At 33.7% G+C, this 15,418-nt stretch overlaps 1 protein-coding gene across 5 annotated transcripts in view; it reads left to right on the forward strand.

The window, feature by feature from the left end:
- Snap25 (Synaptosomal-associated protein 25kDa) overlaps nucleotides 1-15,418 on the forward strand; it is a 39,973-nt gene that overhangs the window by 21,619 nt on the left and 2,936 nt on the right. Inside the window, exons 4-7 of one of the 5 annotated variants that reach the window (XM_072892941.1) lie at nucleotides 4,802-4,850; nucleotides 9,793-9,910; nucleotides 10,484-10,757; nucleotides 14,301-15,177. In XM_072892941.1, the coding sequence (XP_072749042.1) occupies nucleotides 4,802-4,850; nucleotides 9,793-9,910; nucleotides 10,484-10,757; nucleotides 14,301-14,363 (504 nt within the window). In that variant the 3' untranslated portion in view covers nucleotides 14,364-15,177. Of the gene's footprint in view, nucleotides 1-2,121; nucleotides 2,171-4,801; nucleotides 4,851-9,792; nucleotides 9,911-10,483; nucleotides 10,758-14,300; nucleotides 15,178-15,418 lie in introns of those variants that run through there. The other 4 variants (XM_072892940.1, XM_072892939.1, XM_072892938.1 and 1 more) reach the window with 4 other exon arrangements.

Below are 15,418 nucleotides of genomic sequence, written 5' to 3' on the forward strand. Positions count from 1 at the left end.
TGTATAATTCTGTGTATACTTAATCTTTTTACTATACACAAATACTATTCCAGTAGCCAGCCGCGAAGCTTACAGAGCTGTGTCGCTTTCAGTCTATACGTATTGTTTATATATAACTACATACATATATTTCTCTATATATGTATATATATATATATATAACATGTATTTGTCTATCTAATGTAGATATATCTCAAGAGAGTATATACTCTATAACTCGTTAACGCTTGTGACAGTAGATATCTGTCTTGTCTGTCGTAACTTATTTCATTTCTTTCCTCTTTTACTTCTGATATACATTTCTGTCATCTCCTTTCTTTCTATCTATCTATTTCCTCTCTCCTTGATTTTGCAATTTGTGCATCCAACGTGCAACTATTCTCTGTCGGCCGTCGTCTTACTAAAGTAGATACTGTCCCCGCTTTGATTTTCGAGTCGCTGGTCAAAATGTGTGCGTATGCAATATATAAATGTTAGGAAAGGCTATAAATAATATTAGTAATAATATTTACAAATATGGAAATTGAAACGATGTCGAGAATCGAAAAACAACAGGAACTCGGTGCCAAGTGGACGAACGAGAAACGCGAGAGTGAAACCGCAAAGTCGCAAAGAAATTCCGCTCGGCGCGATCGCGCCAATCGCGCGCTAATCGCCTATTAGCACGGCAAGAGTAATTAACAATTAACGTGATTGCCGCTGTTATGTGATCATTGTCATCATTATCGTCTCGTTCTCGTCAATTCGCGTGTATTTATCTGAAAAAACGAAAGCGTCCGACGCTCAAGAGACGCACCGACCATCATCGTACTTTTCAATCACTAATTATCAATCATCGATATTATCAAGATATACTAGGATGAAATTTATTAGAAAATTAGTATGAAATTTGTTGAGAAGAAGAGTCTCAAAATTCTTTGGTATAGTCTAAATTAACATATCGCATTTTTTTCTTTCTTTTGAATATTTTATATACCTTTCTTAAAAAATTATTTTATCCGAAAAACTAAATTTAAGATATAATTAAGAATAATTTGAAAGATTTAATTTAATAAACTTTCACGTTTATTTGTTCGTGGAGAAATTTTTATTGCAAGCGTCAAAAGGTAGCGTCTCTTGTTCGCCGATATCTCTATCAAGTCGCTTATTTACGCTCATCGTCAATCGTCATTACTCTTAATATCGTCGACGTCGTATCCGTCATCGTTGTTCTCTTTATTCTCTCTTTTTCTATGATTTTTAACGTAAGCAATAAATTGGTTGCAATTGTGACTAATTATAATTGTGATTATAACGCGAAGAAAGATTTTCAAGTAAAAAGTTCTTAATAGATTAATTAGATCAATTTAGTTGGAATTTAATCTTCAACTCTCAAGTAATTTTTGAAATTATTCTAAAATTGAGCGAAATCCGGAAATTCGAATTATTTGAATAATTCTCATTTATTGTTCATGAAAATAATTTTCTGTTATTAAATAATAATTTTCTATTATATAAAAATAAATAATTTAGTTAATCGCAAAACGCCATGGTAATTGCAGCTGATTTATGTAAGGGGTGAGCAAGCAATTATGGTTGACATCATTGCGATTAAGATCATATATCTTAATGACATAATTGCGAGCTGCCTCTGGATCTTCTCATTTATTTTATCGTCTTTATTTATTTTAATATTATTATTATTATTATTATTATATTATATTTTTATATTACTGTTTTATTAAGTTTTTATATTATTACTGTTTTAACTTTGATAAATATGTTTTAATTTTTTCGTTATGTGCGGCACGTTTTGTCGAAGAGCGCTATTTTTTGGATATTCTTTTTTATAATGGCAAGGCAATTTATCAATTTTATATAATATATATATAAAATTGCGATAAATATAAACGCGAGAGTTAATATTTTTGCAATAATTTACGCCGCATGAGCGTATTATTTCGAGGACAATGTTTGCTTTCAGGCAAAATTGTCGCTTTTGAATCGACGGGACGTGCCCGCGCGATTTTGTTGCTTTTTTGTCTGTGACTTTGTTCCGCAGTTAATTCTCGCACCCATCTACTGAGAAAAACGATTCTTTCGTTTCCGTTAATATGTGGCACCTTGATGACCCTGTCGTAGACTGAGGAGATCGGAGCAAACACTCTGACGATGTTAGACCACCAAGGCGGTAAGCAGTTTCTCAGTAAAACAACAATAAGTCACCGTCTCTTTCTCTCTCTCTCTCTCTCTCTATCTCTATCTCTCTTTTGCGAAGAACGAGCGAGCGATGCGACAAGTTCGATGAATATAATACGTTAATGTAACAAGGAAAGTAAAACGGATGAGAGGAAAAAAGCTGACAGGAAAGAAAAAAGACGCGAAGCGAAGAACGAAGTAACACGTGCGCGCCCCTCGTTAGCCATGTCAATTTGCGTTTCCCTTCATATAGAAGAGCACGTTCCCAATGCGTGATTATTAGAATGCCGACAAAGTCAGATGAAACGAAAAATCGATACGGACGGTCGACCGAAATCATTTTTACGATATTACTTGCTCTTACATTTTTGTAAAAAAAAACAGCGGCGCTATTTGATTGTCAATATATAAAGGAGGGGGGAGGAGAAAGAAATAATTAATTTGATATATTTTTTTATTATTTATGTAGCAATCATATTTAATATTTACTCAATTTTATCCCTTTTTTCTATTTAATATATTAATTATTTTTGCTGCAAAATTGTAAATAGTATATATTATTTTTTGAAAAATCTTATATCAATTAAAGCAGAGAAAAATTTGTAAAGTTTTAATTTAGTTACTCATTATTATTGACAGATATATTTTTCCATCTAAATAAAAAGTCACGGAATATTATCGTCTGCATTTTTAATGATATTATAAACATAATTGATATTTAATAATTCGATGAAAATGCAATCAGCTGACCGTGCGAGTCGATTTTCGTTACTCTTCTTCGTCGAGAGTGATCCATCCGCTGTTTCGGCTGTCATCGAGCAAAGGCAAATGACGGGAGATATCACGATGACGAGAACAATCCTCTCGCATCGCTAGCGGATGACTTGGTTGACTCGTGACGACATCGTCATCTACATCGAGTTATTTGAACGACATTATCGCTCTTATATTGTTAGGCCTGTCATGTTTAGGGCATCCGATGAAATTCCATTTGTTACCCCAATCTTGTTTCCCCCGATCCTTGATACTAATCTCCGATGTTATATCTTTCAACGGCATGATGTTCTATCGATGTCTACTAAGTGTATCTACGGGATATTTCTCTTGAAGGATGTCCCGTTTATTATATCCTTTTACCTTTGACTATATTTAATTGTCTGTTTCTCTATCTTTTTTGCCTTCGCCACTTCCTTTCTAGCTTTGCTCTGCTCTGGTATATTCATTTACTTCTTCGGGATGCGTCACACGTCAGGTGTGTGTCAATGTAATCATTCGCATTCAGAAATATGAGACTCTTTAATTTTTTTCACTTCAATTATCGTGAAATTGAGAAATTAATATTATTTATTTGAAAATAAATATGCGCTGTAAATTTGAAGTTTATTTTAATTTGAATGAATAATTTATTTTAATTTAATAAAATATATAAATTTAGGAGAAGAGATTCTCTTTTTATATAATTTTCGTTTTAAAATATATAGAGAAATAATGATTTTATTGTTTTCATTAAAAACTATATTATTAAATTTTTTAATAAAATAATTTTTAATGAAACTTTGATCCTTTTTTTTCAATAAAATAGTTTTTAATGAAACTCTGATCCTTTTTTTCTTTACTTAAAAACAGTATAGACCAGAGTTGATGTAATTTTTTCCGAATAATTTTCTTTTTACATTTATTATAAAATCTTGCTTTATCCACATAATAATAAAATGTACTGTTATTGAAAATTTTTAGACAGATATTTATTGCATTTATATAAATATTTGAGTGCGAAAGATTATCAGCATCGAGTAAATCATAAATCCTTGTTTCGAAAAGCTCGTAGGTTTATCTCAATTTTATTCCAATATGTTTCATTTCAGTGTTTAAAATAGTATCATTTTCATTTATCATCATTTATAACGAGTTTTCTATCCATCTTCTGAGATTCGCGGAAGAAGAATTGTTACGAATGTTATTTTACATGCTTTTTACTGCTAATTCTCAATATTTCCCATCAAATACGTCATGAAGGAGCGTCAAGACCCATACGTCATCATTTATCCATTTTTCTTTAATATCTATAATAGATTAAGTATTTTTGCATCTTTGTTCATCCGACGCCTTAAAAATTAATAGGAAAAGAGCAACAGGGTGAACCCTCTCTCATCGTTCCTACGATCCCCTCCTTCACAATCGTCATTATTGACCTGCGATGTTAGCACTTGCTGACGTCACGTCGTCATATCTCCATCCTCCACTCATTCATCCCCTGATATACGCATAATAGATTAATTAGTTGAGGCTGAAAAAAAAATTGGTCGTCCGCGCCCCCTCGCCGCTCCGACATTTTCTCATCGTCCCTCCCTCCCTCCCTCCCTCCCTCCCTCTCTCTCTCTCTCTCTCTCTCTCTCTCTCTCTCTCTCTCTCTCTCTCTTTCTATCATTATCTTTCTCATATCTCTCTCCCGAACTTCATTTCGCCCCGCGTTGGCACTGGTGAAAATATCACGGGGGGCCTCGGACCTTTCCTTTCCGGGGAGGGAACCACCGCGGAGCGAGGCGAGGGAGCGTCCCGACGGCGATGTAACTTTTTCTCAATGTTTAACACGTCGCTGATTGCCTGTCGGTTGCCTGTTTAGAGCCACGAGGTCGGGATGAAAACCCTCGTAATGCTGGACGAGCAAGGCGGTAAGCCACTTCCACTCTAGCCTCTAAACATAAACAATAGACAGATCCCGAAGGGTCGCGAAGAAGAAAGAGAAAAGATAATCGAAAAAAAAAAAATATATATATATAATGTATACTTAAAAAGCGATTTCGCTCTTCGCAGCGACAACCGACAATTTTACAGAGTATACATATACACACATATCAAAATATGTATATACAAATATGATATATCATGGATAAGAATAGTACTCGTCCATTGCAATTTTGTCGCTATAAATATTTGATCCCTTGTCGTGGTAAAAATTTCAGATCCATTTTTTCATAATAATTATTAATTTTTATAATCAATCGGTCGATTATAGCGGGAAAATGGACAACAGCGTGCGCTCGAATACTTTTCTTATCCTGTTGAAAAATACGCGGCGATATCCCGGGAGCGTGATAACACGCGAGAATAAGCGATAAACGCAGTGCTTGCCGGAAAGATAAACGGAAGTAGCGTTTTCCTGTAGCGCCTTCACTTCCTTAGATCTGTTCACGTACCATAATTTGCGAAATATTGCCGCGTATTTCGCACACGTCTCTTGTACAGATTGTCCTAAAAAAAGGGGGAAGGGGGATCGGTAGCAGGACCCTCGATTCCGAAGCACAGTTTCAGAAATCGATTTCCTGATAAATGTCATTTGCTCTCCGCTTCAATTCATCAAGAAGTGATATTTCGCCATCTGTTATCATTCTCTATTATCTACTCTTCAATTTCTTTCCGAACTTTTTCTCTTTATTCTTGCTAATTTAATATCGATTAATTTTGTGACTTTTCTTGAAGATCCTCGTCTATTCTTGCGATTAGCAAAGATTATAAACATCGTAACAATCGACGAATAACAATCAGACGGGGTCGAAAATGTTATATAAACCAAAATCAGACGGTTTGTCGACGGCAAAAAAAAAAACGGGCCCTCGCTATATCCGCGTTTTCCCCTTTTCCCGAGAGATAATCGCGTGTATATATATATATATATGTTTACACGCGTGCATCATCGAGACACTGCTGCTTATTTAACAATCAGGGACGTAGCTAATAGGGCCTGTGGTAAAAGGAAGAAAAATCATGGCACAATTTCTCTCATGTAAAATAAATTGCTTTCATGTAAAATGTATACATGAAATAGTCTCAAAGGAAAAACCCAGGAAAACATCACTTCTGCTATTCTATTGCTACGCCCCCATTATTGAGATATATATATATATATATATATATATATATATATTATTTAGCATGTATGTGTGTGTGTTTGTGTACACATATACACACACATGCTACTCAACAACACTCGGCCATCGTTATACCGTTCACTTACATTTCGCTCCCAGCGCTTAAACTTTTTTTTTCTTTTTTTTTTTTTCGGCTAACTCTGACCTTCTCGCGCGCTTCTTTGGTTCTCTTCCGCTCTCTTTCTTCAGCTACTTTGGGCTTTACCATTGCTATGTCTGCATATTATTACTACTACTTTCTCTTTCACACTGCGTAACTGATACTGATTGTTACGATACTTAATTTTTCCGCCCTTCTTGTATTTCTCTCTTTCTCTATCTCGCCCTTCTTCCGATTCCCTTTGAATTCATTCTTGTCCCTTACTCCTTCTCTCCGCAACTTCGAGATTTTTACTCGAAGTCCCTCAGGCATCTCACGATTTTTCGCACATTGCGAGTTCTTTTTTGTAAATTTTTTATTATAAATTAGATAATGTTTTTTTCCAGTATTTAAAATAAGACAGACTTCTCTGAAAAAAAAAAGAAATAAGATGGTACAGAATCACAGATATCTTTATGGAGATACTTTGCAGCATAATTGCAGATAAAAAAAGCTTCTATGAGCAGAATGTCTGAGAAAGTAATTAGTAAATTTTAATTTTAATATTTATTCTATGAGAATAAATTATTGCTTGTTAATTGCTTTCTAGACCTCGGATACTTTTGTAAATGTTAAGCATCGGATATATATTTAACGAAATTAGAAATAAAAAATAAATAAAATATCTAAGTGAATGATTAGAGAATCCGATAATTGATGTAATTTATTATCAGTATTATGGCAATGTAAAAAAGTTCGACTCGCTAAACCCCCACTTTTGATGCCAGTTGATTTTATGACGAAAATTTTTTTTCCGTGAAAAATTGTGCGATGCGAATCTTTACAGAAAAACAGAGGAAAACAAGACAAAAGCGGACAACAGACGTAATCGAGATTTCACGACACGCATCCGCGAACAGTCTATCATGCGCGTGTAATCACGCGCTTTTACATTTATATCTTACTACGGACATCTCTCGCGGTATTTTTCGTCTTCGAAATAATAGTCGACAGGATGCCAAGCGAACAACCGCGAATCCAGCCTCCGCTTTTTAGCCAAATGCATATTACTTATCGGCGCGTGCGTAATCCTCGGACACCCGTTACATTACAACGATGTTGTTTTTACTTTACACATACATTAGTCGAACATGTATTCACCCGGGTGTCTATACTTTTAAACAAACTTGCATATATTGTAGTCAAATCTATAAGTATTACGTAGATACAGAGTGTCTCGAAATACTTCTTTTATCAACCGTTTTGGACTGGATTGGTCTTCAATATAATTGCATTTTATCTGACAATATTTATCTAACACATTAGACTGTAGACAATATAAATAAACTGTAGATAAAATTTTACGTAGACTTTATCATCATGAAAGAAAGAATATATATTTATTATTTATAATAAAATTATATTGTATATTTGTAATATATATTTATTATTTTGATTTTGATTTTAAGTTTTAATTTTCAGTTTAATTTAATTGTAATTTTTGATTTTAATTTGAATTTTCATTTTAACTTAAAATTCTGGATAAAAATAGATTGACAGGTTTTGTTTCGACGAACTATAGATTATATAGTTTATGTATGTAAAAAATATATATTATATTTATTATATTTTCTATATTTTTATGGAGTTATTTAGTTCATTTTAGTTTAGTTTAGTTTATTTTATTTTATGGAATATATTTTTAGATTATATTTGCTAGAATTAATAAACCTACTCATATGATTTAGATAGAATTCAAGATATGAAATGGTTATATATAAATACGTAAAACATGTAAGCTGGAAGCCATCCTAAGCCGAAAGGTAAGGATTAAGAATAAATAATAAAAAATAATAATATATTTATTATTTATAATATAATTATATTATATATTTCTAATAATTTATAAGATATAAAACAATTTTATGAAATTTTTATAGTTTCCAAGTCTCGGTCCAAAAAATTACAATAAGAACTATTTCGGGATATTCTGTACACTTAGTTTAGAAAATTCCACCATTCACCGTGAAAAACTAATTCACTGTACATATCCGGCAGGCACATAACAGAGCAAAATCACCCGATGCAGGAACGTCAAGCAAAGAGGAAACTCTTCGCTTAACTACCGCGCTTTCGTTGCACTTTACTTTGTGCAGACTCGGGGGTTCCATCGAGCGGATGTTTCTCTTTTAACAGGATCGACCTTTATTCCGGAGAACAGTATATTTTTCATATTTTTTTTTAAATTTTATCTTGATTCTGTGCTTAAAGAAAAAAATAAAGTATCAATTTTCTTATATAATAATAATATAAATAACAATAATTCATACAAGATTGTGTTGTATGAATGCAATTATTAAAAAATTTAAATTACTCACATTGTCTTTAATTTTGAAATAATAATAATTTCACGTATGTAAAATTATTCTTTAATAATTGAACAAAATATACTTGATAGAGTATAATTAAAACTATTGATATATAAATTATTGATTTTTATAATTACAAAATGTACGATTATATTTCAATTTTTTTTATCTTTATTATCACCAATACATAATAAATCGTCAATCAAATTATTAATTAAACATCTAAAATGAATAATTTGTTTCTTGTCCATTATTCGTTGAAAATAATGAATTCTCTGTCAATAGACACAAAAAATCTCCATCGGCTCGATTGATCCCTCGTGGTAGAATCTAAAATCGAACGCAGTCGCTTGAAAGGAAAGGGTAAAGGGCGTCCGCATCTTATCGATAAATGTTTGTGCAAGATTCAAGAGTATAAATTTTTTTCTTGAATTTTTGCGCGGAACATGAGAGTGGGATTTTCGATTTTCTGATCCGGGATATGAAACCTAACCATCGCACGGAAATGAGATGAGAGAGGCGAGCGGAAATTCGGAAAATTAAAAAAAGGGGCGCCCCTTTCCTTTGGGTGAGGGTTTTACACGAACCGTCGCTTATCTTTCTTTCTCTCTCACTCTCTCTTTCTCTCTCTCCAGGAGATTAAATTAGCGAAAGAGGATTGGGCAATGCACATCCAGCGCCTTTCGTTTGCCTTTTTTTTTTTTTTTAATCAACGACCGCTTGATTACATCACGTTATTTCTTCCGAACTATTTATAAACTACACGTGTCCGAGAGCTTTAACTCTTCGCGATGGCGTTTTGCTTCATATAATTGCAACATTAAAACAACGAAGATAAATTCGCGAAACTTGTTTGTAAATAATTAATTAAGAGATTGAAATAAATAATTAAATAAAGAAATTAATTAATCGAATACTGGAGAATCGAGATTCGCGTGAAACATGAGTATAGTAAAGTCGAAATTTCCACCACGCAAAGGGTTAAAGCTGTTTACCCCTTTAGAGGAGCTTGATTACACACACATCACGTGAAACACGTTTTATCGACGAAGTGTCGTGGACACTTTTCTAGATTTCGGATTTAGTTTAGTTCGCTTTTTAGAGCACTCGCTACGACTGTTTAATTAGAAGTAACGATCATTTCTCGCGTGGTTGCCCTTTCCCCTTCGAGTCTTCGCGACCGAGAGTCGCCTTATCGCCGGCTGACTAACATTATATTCCTTGTACAACAAAACAGAACAGCTGGACCGGATCGAGGAGGGAATGGACCAGATTAACGCCGACATGAGGGAGGCCGAGAAGAATCTCACTGGAATGGAAAAGTGCTGCGGCCTTTGCGTACTTCCCTGTAACAAGTATGACACGACTGTCTTAGTTATCTCTCTCGTCACTTTCTCCTTTCTCGCATACTGTCCCTCGTTCTTTCTTAGAAAAGAATCTCAACAAAATACTCTGTAAACTACTGTTTGTCAAGTTTATTAGTAATCTATACGATTTTTTTGATTGCACACGAGCTAAGATAAATTCAATTAAAAAATAATTTTAGTAATTGAAGAAATAAAAAATAATAAGAAATTTTTTAAATTTAACTTCTATATGAAAAAAGATATCTATATTGTATGAAATTATAATTGCCATTTATAAGCTTGGAATTTTGCCACTATCAAAGCTGACGAATATTTATGAAAATCGTGAGTTAAAATTAATATAACGTAAGGAAAATCTAATGAATTCATATATTAATAATAATTGACGATGCAAATTGCAAGTCTACATAATTAACATGCACAGCGTGCATAATATCGCATTAAAACTGGAAATTGATTATTAAATTTGCAATTTGTATGAAATCGATGTTTCTTCTAAACGTCAACAAAGTTTCCCCGCGATGAAACTTAATCGCATCGCTCGCGATCTTGCGCGCGCAGAGGCGCCAGCTTTAAGGAGGACGAGGGCACGTGGAAGGGCAACGATGACGGCAAGGTCGTCAACAACCAGCCCCAACGGGTGATGGACGACCGCAACGGCATCGGGCCCCAGAGTGGTTACATCGCCAAGATCACGAACGACGCGCGCGAAACGGAGATGGAGGAGAACATGGGCCAGGTGAACACGATGATCGGCAACCTGAGGAACATGGCGATCGACATGGGCAGCGAGCTCGAGAATCAGAATCGGCAGATTGACAGGATCAACCGCAAGGTAAGTGGGAATGCACCATTATCACCACCGATATCCAAGCACATCGCAGTTGCCGAGCAACTTGGCATGCCTCTAAAAAGTAAGTACTCTTGTCCAGCTATCGCCCTCCCCCCTCTTATCACGGCAAAATAAAACATGAAATTACCAGGTGATATTTCTATGAACAAATTTTTTATATTTTAGAGATTTTTTTTATTTAACAAATTCTATTCTCTTTCTGCGTATAAAGTAGGCAGAATTTTTACGTTTTTCCCAGCTGGACAAGAGTCTAAAAAAATTATCGGACAATAATTTGCGTCCGTCGCGCCCGTCGACATACTGTTAAGTCCTTGATAGAGGAATCGAGATGGTTTGGAAAAGCCGAAGAATTCGAAGTAAAAGTGCACTGTTCTTTCTCTATTTTTGATAAAAGTCAAAATAATTGCCCCAGATGGTCTGAAAATAAAGCTGCAAAGATTACAATAAAGAGCAAAATACTGTTTTAATTATATAAATGAAGCTTTTTCATCTTTCAATCTGTGAACGACAAATAGTTTAACAGATTGATGCTCATTTGATCAAGATAAAACCTATCACGCGTGAAAGTTTAGATAAATTTATAATGTCACAATCAGCGGTAGTCTTTGTGGCGTAATCCAGTATGTCGATGAGGTTCCTTACATCCAGTACACGTCTGCCAATAATGCCATCAACGAATATCGAGCAATTATTTGGAAGAAAAAATAATTAAAATAAATTAATGTGAAAAATTGAAAGTTTACAAGATTAAAAATTAGATATTCGATCGAAACTGAAAATTAAAGTATTTTTTTAAATTTGCATTACAAAAAGTGCCTTATATTTTCGACCTCTGGATTTTCAATTTCTTAAATCAAAATTTAAACTTGAGAAACTGTTAATTCTCGCATCCTTAAATTCACAATGCAAATTAGATTCTAGTCCATTTTTTTGACATCTATATATAAATATATTCATAATTTAACTCTATTAATTATTAAATTAAGATTTAATTTTTCGTAGAAATATTCAATATCGAATTAAAATTCAATTAGATATCAAAAAAAGTATAAATATAATATATATATTGAACATACATGCAAAATGTAAATTTAATTAATTGCAACTAATATAGTATATTTTTGCACATGTTTACTGGATTATATTACATGGGATGAGCTGACATGTGTCTCGATATATACGCGAATTTCTATGTATGTCACAATGCACAGGCTCAGAGCGATGCACATCACGTTCGTCGTCGCTTTCGCTTTTTTTTATCTATTCCATCAGTCTTTCCTTTCTTCCTTTCTTTCTCTCTGTCCCTTCTATCCTTGTGTGTGATCCTAATTCGGACAGGTATCCAAAGACGCTCGTCGTCACCGTCTGCGTCTCTTTTTCACTTTTCCCTCCAGGATAAATGATATTTAAAAAGCAGCGCACTCTATGTCTAACAATAATAAATCTCTCCAAAGATGCCTTTCCATCTGCAATTTGCGAATAAACTTTAATCCTAAACGATAATATACAACATATAACGTCAAAGGTATAAATAAAGTTAAAATCTTCTGTTTACAACTGCGGAAGATAAAAAACCATATGTTTATTGATAACACAATACAGAAAAAAATTAGTATTTTTTTAATCATGTAGTTTAGTTGCCTAAAAATCTTTTTTACACTCAATTTTATTCATTTATTAATTACATCGGAAATGCAAAGATGCAGTGATGAATTTTTTTCCCTCCCCTCTTCCGATTTTCTTGTTTAAGATTAAAGTTTCAACAGGAAGTCCAAGTTACGGCTTACAAAAGTGCAATTTCAATATCAATGTCCCAAAAAAAAAAAAAAAAAAAAAAAAAAAATGATCCCAGCAATTTCCGTTTCAACGCATGCTTACGCAAGCGCATCGCACGATTTTAGCCGCCATGATCCGCCTCGTCTTAGACATCGCCCTTTTTTCTACGGCACCTTTTCGATATATTCTATACAGGCACACTTTATTCCTCGGTCATCATTCTCTCGATACAGCCTGCCTTCTATGTTCTCTTACTCAATTATAGCACCACCTCTTTCTTTCTATCTCTTTTTTCACGAGATTTTCTCAAACTATGATATTTTCCATGGATTCTCGGTTCAAAAAAAAAAAAAAAAAAGTTCCTGACAGATTAAAAATAGAAATTTTCATATTGAATTATCAATTTTAAGATAAAGAGATGCAAGATTAAACTTGTGTAAAAAGATTAAATTACTAAAAAATTTGTTTGATAATTAAATAATATTTTGCATTAAAAAAAATAGAGTTACATCTTTCTTAAGATAATAAATAAATATAAATTATGAATTTATTATTCTAACGATGTGTGTAATAATTTGTGAAGTATTTTTTCTTTTAAAAAGAATATTTGAGAATCCGTGTACTATCACTTTTGGATTTTTATTATAGTCCTCTGTAGGTCCTAGACAAAAAAAGAGGCAGAATTCTCTGACTAAAACGCCCCTCAAACGATCAACATTCGCATTCGTTATTCACATCTAACGCGGTACAAAGTAATACTTCAATAATTATCTGTGACTTATTGCAACGCGCTACTATTGAGCTCCCGATCGATTTTATTTCTCATATTATAACTCGTATTTACCATATATACGACATTTACGGCGTTTGCATTAACCCGAATTAAACGCGCAGCTCAATAATCGATATTCGATGCATCGACATTTACCTTCCAACCTCTGATATTTATATTGAGATTAAATTTATATTTCCTTTCACATTGACTCATTTTTCTTCTTCTTCTTCTTCTATCTCACTTTTTTTTATTATTAGATTCTTTGTTATGTGTTATTATTTACTTTGATCGTTCAACGCTTTCTGTATTGACTGTCACAATATTTTTTTTTTCTTCCATAACATTACCGATATCAATAAATGTTGATCGTTCGAGGACCGTTAGCCCTTTAAAGATCATATTTTAAAAGTCGCGTTATTTCGATTTATCCTTACCTACTCTTTTGCAGGTAAAAAAAATTCCCATCAGATAATCAGAAAAATTTGTGTTCTAAAATAAAAAAAAGTAAAATTATGGTCTTTAATGGGCTGTCACAGTGGGTGCACAATCTTGAACGGTCCATCAAACACGATTAATCGATCGAAAAGTTACAAGCAAATGTAGGGAAGAAAATGTCTCATTAATCACAAACATTAATTTTTTCATAATTCTACTTGATTTAAAATGAATTAAGTCTTTCCCGCTTCTTTTCAACAAAATACAAGATTAATCGTATTATACAATATTAATTATCATATTGGGACGATTTCTCGGATTATCGCGAAGCGCGGTATAATCTGCTACGCGATCCGATATGCGGCAATAATGCCGAAAAGGGTTAAACCTCGTGCGAATACCGCAAGACTCGAGAGATTGTGCATTACATCGTACGAACGGAAGCCGCACTACTAAACACACACATACACACACATGAATGCCCACTCGCAACCACACCGCACATCTCTATGACCGAAACCCAAACTGATAATCCGCAGGGCGAGTCGAACGAAACGAGGATAGCCGTGGCGAACCAACGTGCGCACGCCCTGCTCAAGTAAAATGCGTCTCTTCTCTCTGTCTCCACGTATCCGCCTCCTCCGAGCCCCAAGTTGCATATCACGATGAGATGTCGTCTTGAACGAAAGAAAGAAAGAAAAAAAAAAAAAAAAAAAAGAAATTATATACATATTGTGTATTAATACATATTTAGAGACCTGACACACACACGATCGTGGGACTGGGATTATTCTGGATGCGAAAGAGGGGAGGGGGAGCGAGAATATATATTATAAATATGTGTGTATTTGAATTGAATATTTTTGAATTAAAGAAAGAAAATTGGCCGCGTAATTATTCGCCTAATTATTAAATATTATATGTAAATTAAATTTATTTCAGAAATTGTGTGTAAGTAAGTTAATTATATGTTTATTGTAATGATATACATTTTGCACACGGATATTGCGCGCTGTTATATTCGAATATACAATATAATATGATGTTTATTTATTAAAATGGTCGAGAAATGTACGAGTAGTATTATATTCGAATGTATAATGTTTACTATCGCTAAAACGTTGAAATATCAGATTACACGAATATTCCCAGTTCTGCAAATAATCTACCCCGTTTTTTCCAACCTTCTCCCCTTCTGCTGTCTTCTTGTCGCTCGAATACCAATCCCGCGTGTTGTCTCCACAACCCGATCCGCAAGTATAACCTGTGCAACAACGGAAAAAAAAAACTATCACTATCAATAATCACGCCACTTCTACTAATCATCATTACTATCAAGCTTTCGTCGAGATACAACGACGATGTACAGTGAACAGCTTTTCGATTGTCGCGGTACACGATGCTTTCTGAAGGAAATTTGAAATGTTTATAGAGATCATGTGATGAAAATACAATCTTTATTTATATTCCTGAAATTCTTACAAATATTTGTGAGAAGCCTTTGGCTTTCAATCGTCAAGAAAATGAAGGATGCCTTGATTCTTTTATTAAAAAAAGCAACTCCAAATTTGTCGTTAAAATTCAGGCTTACGAATCATGGGACATTTTTATTTTACATATCATTCATTTTTTAAAAATGCCACGTGAATTGTAACTT

The sequence above is a fragment of the Anoplolepis gracilipes genome, chromosome 5 (genome assembly GCF_047496725.1).
Source record: "Anoplolepis gracilipes chromosome 5, ASM4749672v1, whole genome shotgun sequence".
NCBI lineage: Eukaryota > Metazoa > Arthropoda > Insecta > Hymenoptera > Formicidae > Anoplolepis > Anoplolepis gracilipes.